This window comes from Cupressus sempervirens, chromosome 4 (genome assembly GCF_028749045.1).
Source record: "Cupressus sempervirens isolate cs-2001-9-10 chromosome 4, ASM2874904v1, whole genome shotgun sequence".
Taxonomy (NCBI): Eukaryota; Viridiplantae; Streptophyta; class Pinopsida; order Cupressales; family Cupressaceae; genus Cupressus; species Cupressus sempervirens.
Genome location: NC_143121.1, coordinates 646,548,932 through 646,571,069, shown reverse-complemented (window position 1 = coordinate 646,571,069; position 22,138 = coordinate 646,548,932). Strand labels below are relative to the sequence as shown.

The window sequence follows — 22,138 nt, the reverse complement described above, 5'->3', positions numbered from 1 at the left end:
TTCGACATGAACTAAGTAAATAAATTAAGTATGTTGAAACTCACTTGTCAAAAACAATCTGAGATCAACACAAAATATTATGCTGCAAGAAGTTTTGGCAAAGAAGAAAAGACAAGAAGAGCTCAGGAGGGGTACAAATAGAAACAAGTATTATACGATGTAAATAATTTAAGGTGCACCAATCATAAACCAACTTGTAAATATAATTTATCATGTAAATTTTGGGGATATGAAATCAAATGTAAAGTTAATGGATTAGTCAGCAATCAGATTTGAAACCAAGGTTGTGGACAAAGTCTCCATAACTATTGTCCAACAAAAAATGTAATTACAAGAGAAAGCACTAATTATGATTAAGTTAATACAAAAGGTACAACATTTGTACACAATTTTGTCAGACGTGCCAAGATTTACACATGTTATTCAGGCAAAAATAAATAAGACCTAGGATGAGATGAAGGCATCCAACAATACTATTTTAGAATCAATAGGATCAAGAATTGATCATTATAATAATCTATTGAATGCTCAAGGCACATTGGTCGAGCTTCAAGTAGCTAACACCAACATGAGATCCAAATTGATCTTTATTCAGGCAATGTTGATACCTCATTTGGAGGTCATGTAGAAGGAACTGAAAATAACCCAAGATCTTATCATAGAAGATCATAATCTTTCAGAGGTTGATAGTTTAATTGATTTAGCTACAAGATTACAGTTGCAGAATAATGTTTTAGAGGCAACAAGAATCACATGGGATCATGCACTATCCATGATTACCGAAGTTCAAAAGGAATTCTTTGAAACATATGGATTACTTCCACCCATTCAACCCTAGCATCAGTGACATATAGTTTTCAAAAAGAAGTGGGAAAGAGACATGTGTAGAGGGAAAGAGACGTGTGAAGATGGGAAAAGATAATTGAAGAAGAGGCAGAGTAATGTGATGTGAACAAGATGCAATAGAAAGGTAAAAGAATTTGAATAAAGGTAAAATGATTTATACATCATAAGACTTAGGGGGAGAGCTCATTATTAGATTGTATTTTAATAATGTAAATATGAAAAAGTGTTTTTTTCCACTAATGTCAAAGGGGGAGATTGTTGGTATCTCTAACCATTATTGTCTATTAGTGTCAACCACTCAGTCATTTGCAAGGCAGAGCCAAACAATCATCACTATGACTAAGCTACTCTATATAGGCTGAGACATGTAAATAAGTAATTATGTACCTAGTTCTATAGTAGCTGAGTAAGGTTTTGGGTCACAAAGTATTTTTATATATGTGTCGAGCTCATCAGTGACCAAGAAAGTCATCAACAATCGAGCAAGTTTTTGAGAATACAAGTTTTGAGTTACTTAGTATGTACCGAGAACAATGAAGGCCAAGCAATAGAAATTCCAAGCATTAGGAAACACTAAAGGATGATCAATACATAGTTTTCATGAAAGTCAGAAATGGAACAAAGTTTTAGGAAAAATAATTATTAGGCTGACTTGGAAGGGATATTTAATTTTTGAAGAGGTTGTTATAGAACATTTAATACTTTTAGAGGTTTTTACATAACATTTACATGTTGTGGATCATAGATCCCTATGTTGTGTGTTCGACGATCAAGATGAAGAGGCAAAATATGGAATCATCTAGAAAAATCTTCACAAAACTCTTTATATAGTGAAGATCTTAACCTAGATTGTATTCTAGTAGAGAAGGAGATGAAAAGAGTTTATGTGCAAACATGAAGCTATTGGAAAAAAAGGATTGAGATCATATTAGAACTCATTGAAGGGTTCTGTTATCATATAATAGACTGAGTGACCTAGTCATTGCAGTGAAGTGAAAGGGAAAGACAAACATACTAGATTTTAGGAGAGGATCGGTTAGTAAGGAGAAGGCTCAAAATTAGTTTACAGAGAAAATCAGAGTCAGGTATTGAATCAGTTTTAACAAACTTGAATTAGGGTAAATCTCTTAACAAAGTGGTCTTAACATATCTTTGTAAATCTCCTAAAAGAGTCCTTACTTTGTTGTAAGTCTTAAATCATATAGCAAGGTGAGACCTAACAATCTCTTAAGCCTTTAACAAGGCATACCCCTCATATGATAGATCATATTTATGGTCAAATATTGTAACCTTAACTGGTTAGCTTTATTATTGCAGTAGTGAAGATTTGTTAGTGTCATCCCCACCCCAGTTTTACCTTCACCTTGCAGGGTTTCTGGGTAAAAAATACCATGTTATGTGTTTTACTTTGATGCATGTGATTGATCATATTTATATGTTACAACAGGTTTACATTACTAGTTTTACATGAAAAAGTTATTGATAGATGTGGATGAATATGTGAAAAGTTTAAAGTGTTTAAGATTCTGATTCAACCCCCCCTCTCAGTATCTAGTTTATCTTGTTTATTCCTCAAACAACTAAAATTTTATTATTTTATTTTATTTATCATATCGACATTTAATCATTAGTTATTTGTCCTCTAACCCTAATGTGTAGTATCATTGTGAGTTTGTATTCAATTATCCTCTGCAAAGAGGTCTCACAATTGAGTAAGAGTTTCATGATTCAATAAGAGTAATTATAGGCTAGGGTAAGTTGAAGGTTGAGAAGTTTAATAAGAAGAACTTTTAGTTGTGGAAAATGTAGATAAAGAACTATCTACATTAGAAGGATTTGTGGTGATCATTGGAAGGAACAAATAAGAAAATCACAACAATTTATTATGTGAATTATGATATTTTTGACAGAAAGAAACCTAATAGTATTCATTTATGACTCACATAATTGGTGATGTTTAATATTATAAAAGAAAAGACAAATAAATAGTTCATGAAAACCCTAGAAAAGATATACAAAAAGCCCTTTTCTTTGAATAAGGCATTTCTTATGAACATTTATTTGATATGGAAATAGTAGAAGGCATACCAATTATAGATCATTTTACGAGTCAATTATCTTCTATAAGCACTAATATTGATGAGGAAATTTGAGTTCTTTTGATTATGTGCTCTTTTCTCGAAAGATGGAATGAGTTGGAAAAAATATTAGTAATTCTGTTTTTGGTTTGAATATTTTGAAATTTGATGATATTGTTGGTAGAAAGTAGTGGTAGTTCAAAGGAGGGAGGAAAAGGATCTAGAGGTCATGGGAAGTCATGAAGAAAATCAACAAAAAAGAGGTTCAATCAAGAGATAAGAGGGATTATTGGTACTCCAGTAAGATGGGTCATTTGAAGAAAGATTATTTTTTTTGAAAAAATAAAGGAGACAAAAAGGATGGTAGTAACAAGGAAAATGTGGTAAGTGATCAATTTGATGAGGATGCTTGATTCTTTACCTTAATAATGATGATAGTTCTTGGGTATTAGATTCAGGGGTTAATTTTTATGCTAGTACCCATAAAATTTATTTTCGTGATTATGTCCAAGTGGATTTTGTATAAATTTATTTGGATGATAACAAATCTTGTCAAATTTTTAGAAAAATGAAGAATCAAGACCGAGTTTTTGAATGTGAATCATTGGCTACTACATGAGGTAAAACAATGTGGGGAAGAGAATAATATGCCAACCTAGAGACTAATTAAAACCTTAAACGATACATACTTATTTTCAAATTGTTACTCCTAAGTGATTATATTATTGAGATAGGATTGAATTAGTAATCAAAAAATTAAATAAAATTTTCACCTTTTAAATTGCTAATTGGTAATCAAACTTAAAACATGAAATAAAACATCCAATACATGAATTATTTCACACATTTGACATACATATTTTGGTTACACAAAACCTAACTTGGATCAACCATAGTGGGGATTAGTACCCACAAAAAAATTGTACTCTTCTAAAGTACACCTTGTTAGGAGTTTACAAAGACATAGTTAAGTGTCATATTGTTAAGGGATTTACCTCTAGCCCTGTTAGAAGAAGCCTTGTTAAAGGACTTTAAACACTACTTAAAGTGTCACCTTGTTAAAGCATTTACAATGAGGACCTATTAAAATCCACTAGGTTAGAAAATTTCACCTATTGTAGCCATTAGGGAACAACATATAGATTGATATATAAAATAATACTACCTCTTCCTTTTTAGATATGATAAAGCAATCAAATCATCTATCATTTATCACTACCAACTCGTAGTAGTTGTACTATTAATTCACCAATCATATCATTTTTCTCTTCACTAGCTACATCATACACCTTAATCTCTCTTTAACACTCAATTATACTTGGCAACATACTATGAACATTGGGTTAATAGTTGACATCAACGACAACACAATACTTGATCATAATGCAATCAAATCATTATTTCTTCTTTGAATCATCACATCATCACATATGTTCTCAACCTCATTAGTTATTCCAACAAAAACCACCTCATTTTTCTAGCTAGGAGTGCTAAGGAGGTTTGAATTGAGTTGTAAAAAGCTTCATGATACATTGTAAATGTTAACTAAGTGTGATTATCAAAGTGTCCAAGTGTATTTATATTAACTAGGTTGGAATTATATAAAAAAAAAGTGATTTAAATGATACAATTATGGGAATCAATAGGACTATGTATTAGATCAAAAACCTAAGCTTTGCAAGTTCACTATTATGGACAAAAGCATGACCCAAAGCACAACGATGTGTTTGATAAACAACAACATAGTGCATTGTTGTCTTACACAAATAGAGTATTAATCTATTAGGAATGGAGTACAAAGATATTCCACTTGCATCACAATCCACTTGAAATACCTTTTGGAAATTCGGTAAGACCAATAATTTTTTTTTTGAAGCTTTCTACTCCAATACCGCAAAGATTTTGTTCATTACACATGTCCATCTAAAACCATTTCGATCACCTCTTAGAGTCTCTATCACAGGATTACAAATTGAGGTAAAGTTTCTAATAAATATAAGATAAAAACTATCCAATCCATGAAATGATCTAACTTTCCCAACATTCTCTGATGTAGTCTATTGAAAAATTGCTTTAACCTTTTTAGGATCCATCTTTAATCCTTCTTCTAAAATCACAAATCAAAGATATATTGTCTCTCCATTCATGAAATAAAATTTCATGATATTGATGAACAACTTTTCTTCTTTCAATCTCTGCAATACTAGCCTTAGATGCAACCGATGTTTTTCCTTACTCCTAATAATCAAAATTATCCAAGTACACGATAACAAATTTACTCGCAACATTTGATTCATTAGCTCCATGAAAGTACCTAGTGCATTAGTTAAACCAAAAGGCATAATCAACCTTAATTCAAACCTTCATTAGTATTAAATGTAGTCTTTCGTGCATCACCTTGATTATATCCATATTACCCCAAACCAATCTTAGTAAAATACTTTTCTCCACCCAAACAATCCATTATGTCATCCATCCTAGGTAAAGGAAATCAATACCTTATAATGATCTTGTTGATCTAGAACCACTAAACATTCTCCATTATCAATTCTACTGAGGAGATAATACTGTAAAAACTATACAAGGGCTCAAACATTCTCTAGTCAGATCTTTCCTCAATAATTCATGCACTATTCTATTTAATTATTTATTCTTTGGAAGTGCCATTTAATGTGGTGCTTTGTTTGGTAAATTTTGTCCTAGAACTAGATCCATATAATGAATGATATTTATAAAAGGTGGTAATTCATTAGGTACATTATCTTAAAGAATGTCTTGAAATTCAATTAGTAACTCTTTATTTCCTTGGGATTTTCATTAAATATTCCTAAATAAGGTCTCTTCAGAATCAAAGCATAACTATATTATCTTTCTTGATACCACCCAATAATTTACTTTTTTAAATCAAGAAATCCCTCACATTGGTGCATTTATCATTCTTAGAATCTCGTACCAAAGGTAACAATGCTTGCTTCATCCCATTTTCTACTATAGTATGTGCTTAGTCTACTATCATGCATTGCTAGTTTATCATATTGACAAGGTCTATCCAACAAGATATGATAATAATCTATTAGAATCACAAAGAACACCATCATGATAAGATCCATTTTCAAAGTTATGACATATTATTCATTTATCGACACCTTATGATCATCTTTTATCCATGCAATCTAATATGAATTCATATGTTTCATCCTTGGTAATTGCAACATGGTAACCAATTCCTCTAATGCGAGGTTATTTTAATTTCCATGATTAATGATGACTTTGCAATAATTTCCTACAACTTTACACATGGTCTCGGATAAAATTTTCCTCGCTACTCATTCTTGATTAGGTTCTGTATTAAACAAAGTTCTTCTCACTATCAAGAATTCTCCATCTCCTAGTTGATTCACAGATTCAAGTGATTCTTTATCCATATATGCATTCATGTTACTATTTGCAATATTCTTGCTTCAATTTCCTTGTGTACACTGATATTCTCTATGACTTTCTTCCCATTTGAAACAAGTTCCCCTAAACAAACTTCTATATTCTCTTCTATAATTAATATTTCCTCTAGGGTAACCTCTTCCCATTCCTCAGTATGAACTTTCTTCTTTCCATTTTTCATTATGATTTTCCTTTGTTCATATTTGAATAAGATCTTCCTCATAAGAATGGTAAATTTCCTACCCTTTTGAAATTTGCCACCTCTTTCTCGTTGTGGATGTTCTTTCCTCTTTTTTAATTTCTCCTCGAATTTTAGGGAAAATTGATAAGCCTCCTCAATACTTTCCATCTTAACCAAAATAAGCTCATCCCAAATATTTGTCCTCAAATTAGTAAGGTATCTTGTAATTATTGTAACCTCATCATCCATATGTCCAGATCTAATATCCAACCAATAAAATTCTTTTGTGTAATCTTTTATAGTAGTTTATTTATGCTTTAATTGGGCATTTTCCTCAACAAATTGACTTGATAATCACCAAGAAAGAATTTACCCTTTAACTTATTTATTATTTTATACCTTGACAATATTTTCCTTTCCTTTTCTTTGTCTATTGATCTGTGAATTTTCCATCGATAATGATGCATGTTCTTTCAAAGAGTAGTGCTAGCAATTTTCACCTTTATATCTGCCTTTGACTTTCATACTCCAAATACTTTTTCATATTAGTAGTCTAATCAAGCAACTCGTCCAAATCTATCTCAGAATTAGTATTTAGTAAATTGAATTGTAGTGTTGTATTAACTATTGACAAGTTGGCTAAGGGAAGTAGTGGGATGTTTTCATCAATGGAAACACTACACATGGTTACTTTGTTTCTCATAATAGAGACAAAGTTTTGATATGACAAGTGAAGAAATTGACTCAGTTTAAATAGAGGATTATTAGTTAGTAGACATATAGTTTTCATTAGTGAGCTTTATTGGAAGCAGATATAAGGCTATAATTTTGGGATATGGTAGAATAGGGAGAATATATTATATTCTTAATTCTACTAATGTTTATGTGTTAGTTGGAAAATGTTTTTGATGGATAATCAAGAAGCAATTTGTTATTGCGAAGGCAGAGTGCATGAGACAAAATGCATATTTTGGCCAAGGCATTAAATTGACATGTCAATCCAAGGACTTACAAATTTAGGGATGACATCCTAGATGTTTACCCTTACTTAGCATATTATGATAAATTATTTTGGTAGTATGTTACTTTTTAATTTAGGTTGACTGAACAAAGAGTTAACAAAAGGGTATAAAGGAAGATCTTTTCGATATGCATGATTATTCTATGCAAACTATGATGTGTGAGATTTTTTAACAATGATATGTGAATATTTTTATGATCGAAGAAAAGCAGAGATATATGAGCATGATTAGATGCAAGGAACAACAAAGGACTATTAAATATTTGAGACATCAATGTAGTCAACCTTTGGTATATTCTCTATACTACTTATAAAGTTGTACATGTTGTCATAGATCTTTGAGCTCATTTTCTAATACAACTCCTAATAGAGTTGAGACCTATAACAAGGTAAAATCTTCTAAGATATATACAATAAATGTATGTAATAGAATCCTAACAAGGTCAAAACCTTTAACAAGGTACTTTTGATTAGTGCCCATCATTTTGTGAGTACCATCTCCACTATGGTTTTCCCTTGGCCATGGTATCCCTAGTTAACAAAATATGGTGTTATGAGTTTCTTTGTGAGATGTTCTTTGTTTCTTTTTAGTTTACCAATTTAATCATGTTTATGGTTTATTTCAAAATTCATAATTGGGCAAAAATAGTTGGAATATTAATTCACCCCCAACCCCAACCCTCCTCCTCTTGATATTCCCTATTTCTAACATTATCTATAGTTAAGACTCTCATGAATCTTTCATCTGCTTGTTCTAGTATAGGTTCACCATGTATTGCAAATGCTTCCTTAGTTCTCTCATCACTCACATCTTCAATAGGTCTTCCACTTCTTTATGTAGTTTCTAATGCTTCAAGTCTAGCTTCTATTTATCTTAATAAATCCATTATTGTTGGATTCGTATTTGTCCTTTTGTAAACCATCCTCATAAACCATTTATAATTATAGGTCTGATATGAAATCTACCAACCTATAACCAAACTCAATTAGAGCTTTGCAACCTTGAATTTGTAACACAAATTCAAAAGGAACACATCCTTCACTTTGATTTCACTTTAAACATACACTCAATTTGAGGGACCTCAATGAGATATGTCCAATCAAGCAGAAAAATTAAATATAATAGAAACAAAAAGTATGTAAAGAGAACCAAGCGAGATCAAAATTTATTCATAGAAACTAGATGTACGTGAGTTCAACAATATGCATTCTTATATATCAGTCTTATACATGCCTTCTCGCTTACAATCTTTAGTCAAAAACCTTAGATCTCATTTCTAATGATACCTAATCTTAATCTCTACAACTCTCTCTTAAGAAATAAATAACATTACAATAATAGGCTTCATGACACATAGGTTAGCCTCAAGATCTATAATATTCTCCAAGAAAATGAACCATATTATGAAAAATAGGTTTGGGTCCCAAATTATAAGGAATACAAGACATAAGTCATATGAAATATTTCAACACCATATTTAGGTGCTCACATGATCCAAGAATAGAGCCAAAAGTTCCATCAAAGATCTACGATTATATATTTATATCACAAGATCGAAATCCAACAACAATCATGACAACTAGAAAGAACATAGTACTTGAGAGATAATAAATCACAACTAAGTCAATATGGAATTAAAAAAACCTAGGAACAAGAACAATACTAGGTCAAGATCAATGTCCAAACGTCACAAATGCTAGCTTTAACTAATCAAGGATCATTGAATTGATCAACAAACTATAAAATATAGAAGCACAATATTGTTAGATGATGTAATATTTCTTCGAACCAAGAAGCTCTTACATTATATTCATTTGCATTTAATAAAACATCCAAAAATATCCATCTTCTACTTAAGTAGTTTTAGGATGCATCATTTTATGTACTCTATTAATAAAACTTGTATATTTAACTCTTAACTATTTCTCTCATACTTCTCTTACATATATTGTTCTCCTTGTTTTATTCTTTTCAACAAGTTTCTCTCTTAGTATAGTAAATGCATGTTATCATTTTTGCTTTTCTAGATATAGGGACATGCCCACAAGTTTTTCTTTCATAATTGTGCTCTTTTACAAGTATCACAACACTTTTAATTGCACCATGATGTTGTTTCTTATTTGTCCTATAATAACTTTAACTATCTCAATGCTCATGGGGAATGATTGCTTGAATAATCCAAAATGACTTTGTCCAAACAACATATGCCAAAACAATTAAGTTCATGAGCTAGTGGTTGAAAATATCCAACAATTCGCGTCACACCCTAAAACTTATTCCCTTTATTGAATGCTTGAAGTCACAATTTTCTTTGACAAAATGACTATGGTGGTGTGTTTAGGCAACACAAAGACAAATATATACTAGGGATCAACCATCCATTGAAACTAACCAATCATTTGATTTTTGTTCGAAATTGTACATTTCTTTCTAAAAAAAGATTAATAGGTTGTTGACTATGATACGTAGATGTTGTCAAATGAAACTTATATTATGATGTCTCTTTTTTACCATCAATCAATAAGTACACAAAATTAACACACAACTGCTCTAAGAAATTCAATAACTTGTCAACTCTCTATTTCTCAAAGATTGTTAAATTGTGAAAGTGTGTGATTTATGACCCTTTAGAACCCTTTTAACCAAATATCACTTGTGATAATGCAATTTTTGCAAAATAAGACAAAATAACTAAATTTTGCTGCTTACTACATTAACATCTCCTTTATACATTTAATCACCTCCAAAACATATTGATGCTTTGTAGTGAAAATATAATTAATATTTTTTGATTAGTAAGCTAGTATATTTCAAACCAATTGAGATGTATATATATGGTTAGGCATTTGATGTTATTAGACATTAACTGCGCACAAGAGATGGCTCCATAAATTGTTCCTTGGGCTCGACCATTTATTTTGTGGACATGAAGTATTTCTAGATGCATTCTGACCATTTGTTTTTTTTCTCCATGTTCCCATGGTTTCTATGGGGAGCTCCACTTTAGGCAGTCATAAGTCTTTATTGACATGAGGAGGGTGAGGGTTGTTTGGCAAGAGAGACCAACCAAAGTTTCTTTAAGAATAAACTGATACAAATATCCACTATTGATGACCACCAACGAGAGCAAATTGGTATAAATATCTATTATTGAGGACTACTAATGAGAATTCGAGTAGTTGGTATTCTATTGAAGATTCATCTTTTAACTAAATTCAAAAACTATCCTTCTAATTTTTTTAAAGAATGTACATCTTATTGCGTAAATAGTTTAAGAACTATATTTTCTCCTATGAAAGCTATAATTTATTTTAGAAATAATAAAAATTGAGCGAAAGATTTTTATTGCATTCATGAAATGTGTTAGTTTTCTACAATCTCTTAATTGAGTTGAATATATTTTTGACTTAGATTTTGTATTCATATTTGCATCAATGTTTCATATCATACTCTATGACCTATCATCATGATGAGAGAACCCAAGAAATAACATTAATATAAAATTGTCTTGTACTATCTTATTGTAATTATAGACCATATAATGCATTCTAAAATGTTACATAAAAATGAATATACTATCAGCTCAGAAATATACTCCAATGTATCTATAAAAGGGAACTACAATAAAAGAGTAACCAAAAAAAAACCACTTCACCACTCATCAGCATAATAGGCAATTAGAAACTACAAGCATAAAAACAAAATATAAAAACTTACATAGGATATCCCACGTTTGTACTAACAAAATAGACCTTTCAACTAGGACACTTCAGACTCTTTAAAGTCTAAACTGCTAGCTCAAGAATCCTTGTTTAATGGCCCTGTTGATAAATTTTGATTGTATTTCAGTTGGGCTTGTTGAGATATTTAAGCCAAACTAAGAATATATACACATTCTATTAGCATTTAGGACAGAAAAAGAGTACCACTTTGTAGGACACATTTTGTGTCGGTAAGGCTACTCTTCCTTTCCATAAAGTTTAGGCCTTTGGAATTAACGTGTTCTACTACAACCACATCTTTTCATTAAAAACTCTTGTCTGTACTGCTGTAAATATTGCCCCACAAAAACGTACTTGATACGAATAAAGAGTATTCTACAATTCTGTTTCTTTTTGGTTCATTCACTTCGGTAAATATGCAATCAGTTTTTTCTTCTCAATGGTTTAGATGTGAGATTAGTAGGAAAAGGATTCAGTATCATCTATATTTCAATTATCTCATATATATATATATATATAATCTTTGTATTTATAACGAATTGTATAGTGTTTGTTTTAACTTCAGTCACATATAAAGATATCAAAAAAGAAATATTAAAATCTAATGCACTACTTAAGAGTTTAAGGCATACAAAGTGATAATGGCTATTGGCAGTCTTCTTGAAATGCGAAGAAACTAATAGAAAACAACTCAATCTGAGCTAAAATGATTAACTCAAAACCATCATACAAATCTAAAGCTAAAATTTTCAATTTCGTTTGTTGATTTATATTAGATTAGGGAACATTCTAAATTTTGACAATTTCAAAGCTCTCTCAATTTCTTACTATAGCTTATTTGTCATGTCTGTTACTTTTAGCGAAGGTTCAAGATTAGATCATTGAATATGACGCCAACTCAAAATACTTTTAATTGAGATGTAAAAATACCAAATAAAATGGTTAGGGTGCTATGTATGGACTAAGTTATGTATTATTGGTGTGTTAATGTGGCATCACATGAACTGTTATTTCCTCGATCTAAAAAGTAGGTTTCATTCAATTATGAGTACTCTCACCAACAATTACAATTTTTGAGTCACAATTGTCAGTGCTACATTATTATAAATATTCAATATTAATCAACAAATCCAATCACAACTATTGAAACATACTCAATTACTAGATCCTCCTCCATATAGATTATATGATAGAATATTTGATTTTGAATTAAATCTATTGTTATGTTAAGAATTACTCCTTATGACATCGTTCCAAATTTTCAAATTAAAATTTGTAACAAAGGAAAGGGGGTTAGGTGACAAAATCACGCCTAGAACTTCGAAATTGTAAGTTGGATTTTGTCAATTCTTTCGGTGTAGTTTTGTAGGGGAAGGATCGTAGAGCCCAAGGTGGTTAAAAAATGTCATTTAAAATGCTCGTTTCATACCCGCTATGTTCATGCACCAAGAGTCGTGCACTCAAAGAACATCAGTATTTGTGATTAAATGTCTTAGTAGTGGTACATAAATTGATCAATCACCAACGATAAAAGCTTAAAAAAATAAAAGCTAATCAACTATTAGTACACTCCAATCAGCTATTAGTACATATATTTTATTTTATAGAACTATTTTAAGAACAGTAATTAACTGAACTATCATGAAAATCAGACCCACTATCAATTACTTTGATCTCTTCCATAACCCACACAAGCTTCATAGCTTATTAAAGAAGGCAAAATTTTCGTAAAAATCACGATGACTGAATTATTAATTGTTTGTCTATTCCTCTCAACTACTTTTGATGGCTTTTCATTCATAAGAGGAATTTTAATTACATGTTCACTCTAAAACAGCAATTTTTCATTAATGTCGTTTCAGTCATTGAACACCTAATTGAGTACAACTTCCATTCCGGCCTTTAAAGAGGAGCTCAAGTGCCGACAGTAAAATGCAGGCTTATATAACGGTGCATTAATGTACATTTACATTGCCTGTATCAGAACCTTAACTGATTCTTTCTACCTCTCCTTTGAATTACTTATACACCATTTAATACAACAATACAGATTGTTGCTAAGCATATCAGAAACCCAGCTATACCATAAACTTAGAGCTGAAAATCAAGCGCCACTTTTCTCCGTACTACTTGTTGGTTTGTGAATCGAATGCTTTAATGGAATCATGACAAGTGTTGTTGGACTTGGGAAGCAGCTCGATTAAATGCGAGCCAATATTTCTACACAAGTGCAGCGTGAAGCTTAAAGAAGTCTGAAGAAGCTCATTGCAGTGATTTCCATGGCTACTTTATGCTCAAATCATGTACATAATCTGATGCTTTTAGTCACGGCAATACTGTGCACATTGCCACAATGTATGGCTCGAATGCATTCTCATGTTCCGGCGAATTCCCCCTTTTATCAAAGGAAATATTTTGATGGTTTTCCATCACAGGCTCCTAAAACAAGCCCTGCCATGTCTCCTCTTGATCCTCTTCTCTCCCCCTCTGGTACTCCTATGGCTTCTACACCCATTGGAAATGACCCACCATTACAATCCCCTGTTTCTGAAGCTCCTCAAACTATGCCCACGTCGCCCCTGATTTCTCCCCAGATGCCCCCTGCTTCATCTCCCATATCCGTGCCCACTGAATTCCCACCTTCATCTCCGCTCCCTGTTTCATCTCCCACTTCCGCGCCTACTGCATTCCCACCTTTGTCACTCTCTCCCCGCATGATCCCTGCTTCATCTCCCACTTTTGCGCCTGCTGCATTCCCACCTTCATCACTCTCTCCTCAGCTGATCCCTGCCTCATCTCCCACTTCCGCGCCCACTGCACCTTCACCACTCTCTCCTCAATTATCCCTTACTTCATCTCCCACTTTTGCACCCACTGAATTCCCACCTTTCTCGCTCTCTCCCCAATTATCCCCCACTTCATCTCCCACTTCCGCACCCACCGAATTCCCACCTTTCTCGCTCTCTCCCCAGTTATCCCCCACTTCATCTCCCACTTTCGCACCCACTGAATTCCCACCTTTCTCGCTCTCTCCCCAATTATCCCCCACTTCATCTCCCACTTTGGCGCCCACTGAATTCCCACCTTTATCACTCTCTCCACAGTTGTCCCCTGCTTCATCTCCCATCTCCACACCCACTGAATTCCCACCTACATCACTCTCTCCCCAATTGCTCCCTGCTTCATCTCCCACTTCCGTACCCCCTACTTCATCTCCCACTTTCGTGCCCACTGAATTACCACCTTCATCACTCTCGCCCCAGCCGCCCCCATTTTCATTTCCCATTTTACCCCCATCAGAATTTCCACCTTTATCCTTTTCGCCCGAGTTACCCCCCACTTCATCTCCCATATCCACGCCTACTGAATTCCCACCTTCATCACTCTCTCCCCAGCTGACCCCTCCGCCCACTGAAAAATTCCCACCTTCATCACTCTCTCCCCAGCTGACCCCTCCGCCCACTGAAAAATTCCCACCTTCATCACTTTCTCCTCAATTGTCCCCTGTTTCATCTCCCATTGCTGCCCCCACTACATCCACACCTCCTTCACTTTCTCCAATGTCAACCCTTATTTCATCTCCCATTGCTGCCCCCACTTCATTCCCACCTTCATCACTTTCTCCAATATCCACCCCTATTTCATCTCCCATCTCTGCCCCCACTTCATTCCCACCTTCTTCACTTCCTCCAATGTCCACCCCAGCTTCATCTCCCATTTCTGCCCCCAATGCATTCACACCACCATTACTTTCTCCACAGTTGCCCCCTGATTCATCTCCCATCTCTTCCGCTCCACAGATCTCACCATCAATGGCGACGCCAGTGATTTCCCCATCGCCGTTTTCAATGGAGACAAGTCCAACTCCTGCAGAGGCGGCTCCCGATATCTCACCAACGCTGCCATTTGCACCCGAGTTTTCACCATCTTTCTCTCCCTTTTCGCCTGCAACACTTGTAGAGGTACGTTCATCTTTTTTATTTTGCAAGTTTCTATTACAGAATGATGGTTTACATATTGTTGGTTACAATTTCCATGATGACTATCATTAGTTTGGTACTTAATTAGATAATCTTGGATGTGTGTTATCAGGAACCTGTGATGAACCGATCTGCAAGTTTTTTTTTAATCACAGAATGATTCAGGGGTCAAATTTTAATGGCTGTTAATATGTTTATAATGAAATAGGTTGAAATATTGCATGTAAGAATTAAGATTGAGATCTATAATCCTTCTTGAATAATTAAGGATTTTTTTTTTTTTAAATAAAAGAATTTATTATTATTATTTCTACAATAATATTTACCTACCATTATGTCAATGGGACATGCTAATTTCCAGACAAAATGCACTAAAGACAAAGCAAAGTCAATTTTTTTTTCTTTTCAAATTCATGAAAACATAGTGATTTTTTTTCCAATTTTTTGTTGTTGTTTTCGACTACAAACTATGTAGATCTCAAAGATCAAATGCCATTTTTTTTGGAAAAATCTATGATGTTTTCGATTTTTAGAAAATTGGTCAACTGTACAGTTTGTAGGGAGGATAGCCACGTCCTAAGTCAATAGTTAGATCTAAAATAATTTTTAGGTTCATGCTTGTTTTTTTGTATTAAGAGTAGTCAAAATAATTTTTAGATTCATGCCTTTTGACTTGCTAACCATTAAATAGTTATTCTTGGGCTATAAGAAAGTCACACCCACTATTATTGATGAACATTGAAATATAATGTAGCACATAAACTTATGAAGTATACCCCAACCTTATAGCTTGATTAGTGTTTTGAATTGGGGATTTCAACTATGAGATGAAACACAAGCTTTTTTGTCTTAACATAGAATAATTATATAATTTGAAAGTTATGAAATTAATCCCGTGCTTCTGGATTTTGATTGTGTGTCTTTTCTGAGCCAACATTTCGGGTCACACTCTGTGAACCATCATCAGGGCAGTAAAGCAGTAAGGAGTTGAGAATTACAAAGAGATGGGGGATAAGGTTCAACTGAAATTGATAAAATGTTTTACACGAATTCCTCATTAAGAGTATAGAGTAATGTTAGTAATTTAACACGATCAAACTATAATTAATGGATACAAAGACCTTTTCAAACCATAATGTGTTACCAAATTTTAGGTTTATAAGTAAAAAGTTTCAAAGCTAGCATTTAGAAACACCTAAAATAAACTACATAGGACTTCAATATAGAGGTAAGAGAGGATTTATTTGAACTTGAGCTGATAGAAAGTTCCAAAAATCACTTGCTTATGTTCAATAAGCTTCTTTGAACTCAACTAATATTAAAGTTTATATTAGGTCTTCAATTTTTTATAGTTGGGATAATAAACAATGACTCTATATTTTACCATAGTACCAAACAATTAATAATAAGAGCCAATTTCCAAATCATAGCAATGTCAAAAAGTAGTGATTATGTGACCCTTATTTAAATATCATAATTTTGGCATCTCTTTTATTAAATTTAAGCAGTGTCTTTTCCATCATATTCATAATTATTATTATACTTATCACTTTCATCATTTTCTCTACAGTTGTCACCTGCTTCATCTCCTGTTTCTACACCAACTACGTTTCCACCTTCATCACATGCTCCACATCTCTCCATTGCTTCATCTCCCATTTCTACACCAGCTACATTCCCTCCATCACTTTCACCGCAATTGCCTCCTGCTTCATCTCCCAGTTTTACATCCCTGCCTTCATCTCCCCTTTCCTCACCTTCTAAATTCTCACCTCCATCATTTTCTCCAAACTTGCCCCCTACATTGTCCCTTGTTTCTAATCCCCCTACATCATCTCCTATTAATATGCCCACAACATTATCACCTTCATTACTTTCTCCACACTTGCCCCCTACACTGTCCCCCATTTCTATGCCCCTTGTGTCATCGCCTATTTCTAAGCCCACAACATTCCCACCTTCATCACTTTCTCCACATGTGTCCCCTATTTCTACACCCCCACAACATCCCCTATTTATGCACCCACAATTTTCCCACCTTCATCACTTTCTCCACACTCGCTCCCTAAAATATCGCCTATTTCTACACCTACAACATTTGCACCTTCATCACTTTCTCCACACTTACCACACTTGTCACCCACATCTACACCCATTGCATCCCCACCTTTATCACTTTCTCCACACATGTCACCTACCTCATCCCCTGCTTCTACGCCCCCTATATTTCCACCTTCATCACTTTCTCCACAATTGCCTCCTACTTCATCTCCCATTGTTGCTCCCTCTGCAAGTGCAACTATACCTACACCACACATCTCTCCATCCATGGTGCCACCAGTGATTTCTCCTTCACCATTTTTCATGGAGACAAGTCCATCACCCACAGAGGTGGCTCCTGAGATCTCACCAATTTTGGCGACTTCACCTGGATTTTTGTCCCCATTTTCGCCTGCAAGACTTGTAGAGGTATGCCTACATTGTATTAATGACTATATATCATTTTTATTTGCACATTTATCGAGAGATTATATAGTTAGAAGTGGAGATAAAAATCACTAAATTTTGATGTGATTTAGAAAATCATTTTACAAGAATCCACAATGTAGATGAAAAAGTAACTTGATGTTGTGTTTAAAGAATGGAACTCACGATTAAACAATAATAAACATATATACAAAGGCCTTTTGACACTAGAAAGTCTTTACCAAGTTGGAATTCATGAGAAAAAAAATCCAAATCTAGTCTTGGCAAGATCTAAATTACACATCAATAGAACTTTAGACCAGCATAAGTGAATATAGCTACTAAAATTCATTCAAATCTATGTAAACATTTTTTTATGAATCAAACGAATCATGACCAAATAAGAGCATGAATGCACGTTTAATGAATTTAAATGCTAAAAATGAAGAGAAATTGATTTCAAATATGAGGCTCTTGCAAGTTTTTAAATTTCATGACATGAGTCTAATGTTCATTTAGTAGAGAAGATATAAGCAAAAAAAAATTATTGCACAGGTAACAAAGCACAGTACATTATGCACCTTAGCCTAAGAATAGATTGTAGGAAATAGTCTTTTCCCTATTAACAAGAATGGATCAGTTTTATTTTAGTTAGTTAATTTATGTTTCATATCCAAGCTTAGATTCAAATCTTCTCTCTCCAATGTTCAAGCATTCTAATGATTGATTTCCTAATTGAATTAACTATTATATATTGACTATTGAACATCACACAAGATTTGAAAAAATAAAACAAAGACCATTATCAATCCCATATTATTAGTGTTTAAACTAATCAATATGTTGAATTGTATTAAATAATTAAAATAATTCAATAATAACTCAACATATAAAACTATTATATAAATTAGATTAAAAATATATATAAATGATACTATTACTATTGATATATAAATCAATAATAATTCAATACACTATTTTAAACTATTATGTTTTAGTGCATTAAATACTCGATTAAACTGTTCCTTGATTCTTTATGTTAGAGGATACTTTTATAATGTTCTATACTTTTTCCTTGACATAAGATTTTTAATATATTTCAATATGCAGTTTCATTAGATTATTATTTAATTGTTAAATGGTAATTGTTTTCTACTTTCAGGGATCGTGGGCTACCTCAAGAACAAAATTCGGTTTTTCAATTTCAATTGTTCTACCTATCTATTTCTTGCTGTTTATATGAGATTTGCAGAATGTGAGTATTCTAAATTAGTAAGGTGGAAGATAGATTGTTTATTCTATGAACTTTGAATAAAACTGAATTTCTATATTCTATTTATTATTCTTTCTTTATGTAAAACCTTGGATAGAGTCCAAGATCTACCTGTGAATAGAATGATGAACATGGCTTGATCTCTTAAATATGTGATCAAATACCAAAGTAAGATATGGGTCTTATATTTTTGCAGTGTTTAATATTAAAAAGAGTGTTTTTAGTATTAATTGTGTATTGTGTATATATTTTCAATCATTTTATAAATAAGTAAATAACATAATTTTTGAAGGTTTGAGTTATAATCTAAGATGCAATGTAATATGCATATTTGGAAATTGATGGATATGTAAATAATTGGTTGACTTATATGGTAACATTATTTTTAAATAATTTTTTTTTATTGTAACTTTGGAATGTACTGGAAGTATAATAATTCAAAAAATAAATAGCTGTATTTTATAAGAAATTTATTGAAAAATAAAAGTAAAATTTAAAGAAGTACAAACATCTTTTCTTTATTAAATTTTATATGTTTTAAAAAACCCTTAAAGTTCTATTTGTGGTCTTAACATGGAAATTAGTTTGCAGACTTCATATTTTGCATACAAAAATGATAATTTCTCCAAAAAAAACTCTCAAATGATGCAAAGTGAATAAATTTGAACAAGGTCATAGACAAGAAGTAGTTGTGTACTATATCTTATAATGTTGGGTAGTAATATTGCTACATGATTCTTTTTGCGATTTGTAATGCATGGTATTTTTTTTCCGTTTAGTCTCTAGGTCCAATTTAAATAAACTATAAGGGCTAGTCCTTTTAAACCAATTCTCAAATATGAAATGAATTGTTTCATGCACTAACAAATGGTAGCTAAGAAAAAGAAACATAACTGGGTGTAGATTTAGTTTTAAAATATAAAAACCCAAGATCCATCTAGACGAGTGTAGAAGTGACCTAGCTTGTTTATGAAAATGTAGATCTAACCTAGTGTTTGGTAAAGGAAAATTTGTAATGGGATCCATTTCTTCAAAATGAATGCTAGAATAGAAAGATAATTTGGTTTATCTATATTATGTATAGGTCATTTCCTATCTCTTACATGTAAATATATTGTAAGATACAATCACCAGTACGAGAGATATAAAGAATAAGTATATAGAGAGATAAAATATGGGAAAGGGATATTTATGCTATGAATTGGTAGATGGGATTTCAACGATGTATATGATGTACTTAAATGATACAAAAAATAATTTGTGTTTCAATATAATGTGCTATAAATTCAAACTATTGATAATGTGTTAAACAAATTATCTCTTGTTTATAGATAATTCCACATTCCCTAAAAAGGACTGAGTTCCGAATATCCAAAATACAAGACTAAGAAAGTCATTGGAGTTCACAACATTGATCTTTGCAAAAAATGGTGTCTCAGTCTTTCTTTTATACAAGGTTACTATTGACACAAAAGTCTGCACCCTTGCTTGAGGTATGACCCTAAAGCGACCCTGTATAACATGGAAACAACCTCCAAGTGCGAGATTTGTGCTCTAAGGTTCAAGAATCCTCAGAGAAGGCCAACTTCCTTACAATCAGGATGTGTAATCACCTAAAAATGCTCACTAAGACTATTAGCCCCCTTCTCAACATTTTGGCTAAATTATTTAATATTTGCCTAGACCATATTGCTAAAAATCAATTTATTTGATTTTAACCTATAGTTTGACTATAATATCATAAGTCCAATTTTGATTAAAAGAACATGTCCCCTTTTAATTAAATAAAAGTCTCCATGACAAAGCCAATATCTATTGTGGGCAACCACTTTGTGTGAGGTGAAGGGGCATCAAGCATGGGCCAAGGTGTTGAGTAATGAATTGTGACCTTAGGTAGTTTTGCTTGGAATGTGTCTTCAAACATGACAAGAATTTCATAAACATTCTTGAACATCAAACATGGCATTAACATTCATAGGATTTTTCTTTCGGTATCCCAATTGCTTGTGTTGGTGAGGTTGCTTTGTCCCTTGTCCAACTGTTTGAGACATGCTCATTTCCCTTGCTATTTTCAAACCATGGTGTTTTTTTGCTGCAAACTAAAGTTCAATAATGTCAATACTGCATTATGGTCTGATACATTCAAGAAATCAAATTGAAACATAGGTCTTTTAAGCTTTAAGTTGTATTTTACATAGTTCATCGACCCTTTATCACATGACCTCCTGAGAAATATTGTGCGATACTTCACACCTAAGAAAGTATCACACGATAGTTGAAACACTATCACACTTCTTTATGAAAACTATCACCTGAACCAAAAGTACCACTCGACTATAGAAAGGTTTATCATACAATAATTATTGTTGATCCTATATCTCCTGGCTTACTAAGAAGTATCGCCTAACCTCTGTTGCTTGTAGAATTGAGTCAGAATTGCATCTTAGCTGATTTAGGGGTGTCTTTGCTACATCTTATCTGAGTTTGGCTCAAAATCTTTATGTTTGGTGTTGTTCTAAGTTGAAAGGATGGATCTAGTTTGTTGGATGTGAGCTAAAATATCACTAATGATCACTTGTAAAAATTCAATTACCTTACTATTCTAGCTATTTGCTATTGAGCTTCTTGCTCAACTTCTTGACTCGTGTCATTAGTGTTGTAAATTCTTGAGCACTCTTGGAAAGACAATTGCTTATTTTATCTTTGACAAATGATTGCTCTTGACCATATAAACTCTAAATTTGAAAATCTTTATTTCAACCCATTAGACAAAGACATATCCTTACATGATGGTTGCAACTAGGCCCCAAGTTGGTCAAGGAAGTCATCTTCCATTTACCTTTGAACAATTGAAAAATCCAACTAGGCATCCACATAAACAAACTTGCGATGGACACATCTCTGATAAGAAAGAAGAGGCTAACACTTGGCATAATCCACTCTACAGCTTTGAGAACCCTTTTGATACTCTCTTTGATACTCCTAGGGTTGAAGATAATGTTGTTGACATTAGTGACACACACACACACACACACACACACACACACACACACACACACACACACACACACACACACACACACACACACACACACACACACACACACACACACACACACACAATCAGATGGT

General features: G+C 32.8%; 1 protein-coding gene across 1 annotated transcript; it reads left to right on the top strand.

The window, feature by feature from the left end:
* Positions 1-13,169: 13,169 nt before the first annotated feature.
* LOC149562887 (uncharacterized) lies at positions 13,170-19,295 on the top strand. The gene is made up of 2 exons (XM_089823935.1): positions 13,170-15,249; positions 18,896-19,295. Exons 1-2 carry the CDS (start codon positions 13,567-13,569, stop codon positions 18,974-18,976), a joined length of 1,764 nt encoding a protein of 587 aa, XP_089680061.1. The 5' UTR covers positions 13,170-13,566; the 3' UTR covers positions 18,977-19,295.
* The last annotated feature ends 2,843 nt before the right edge of the window (positions 19,296-22,138 follow it).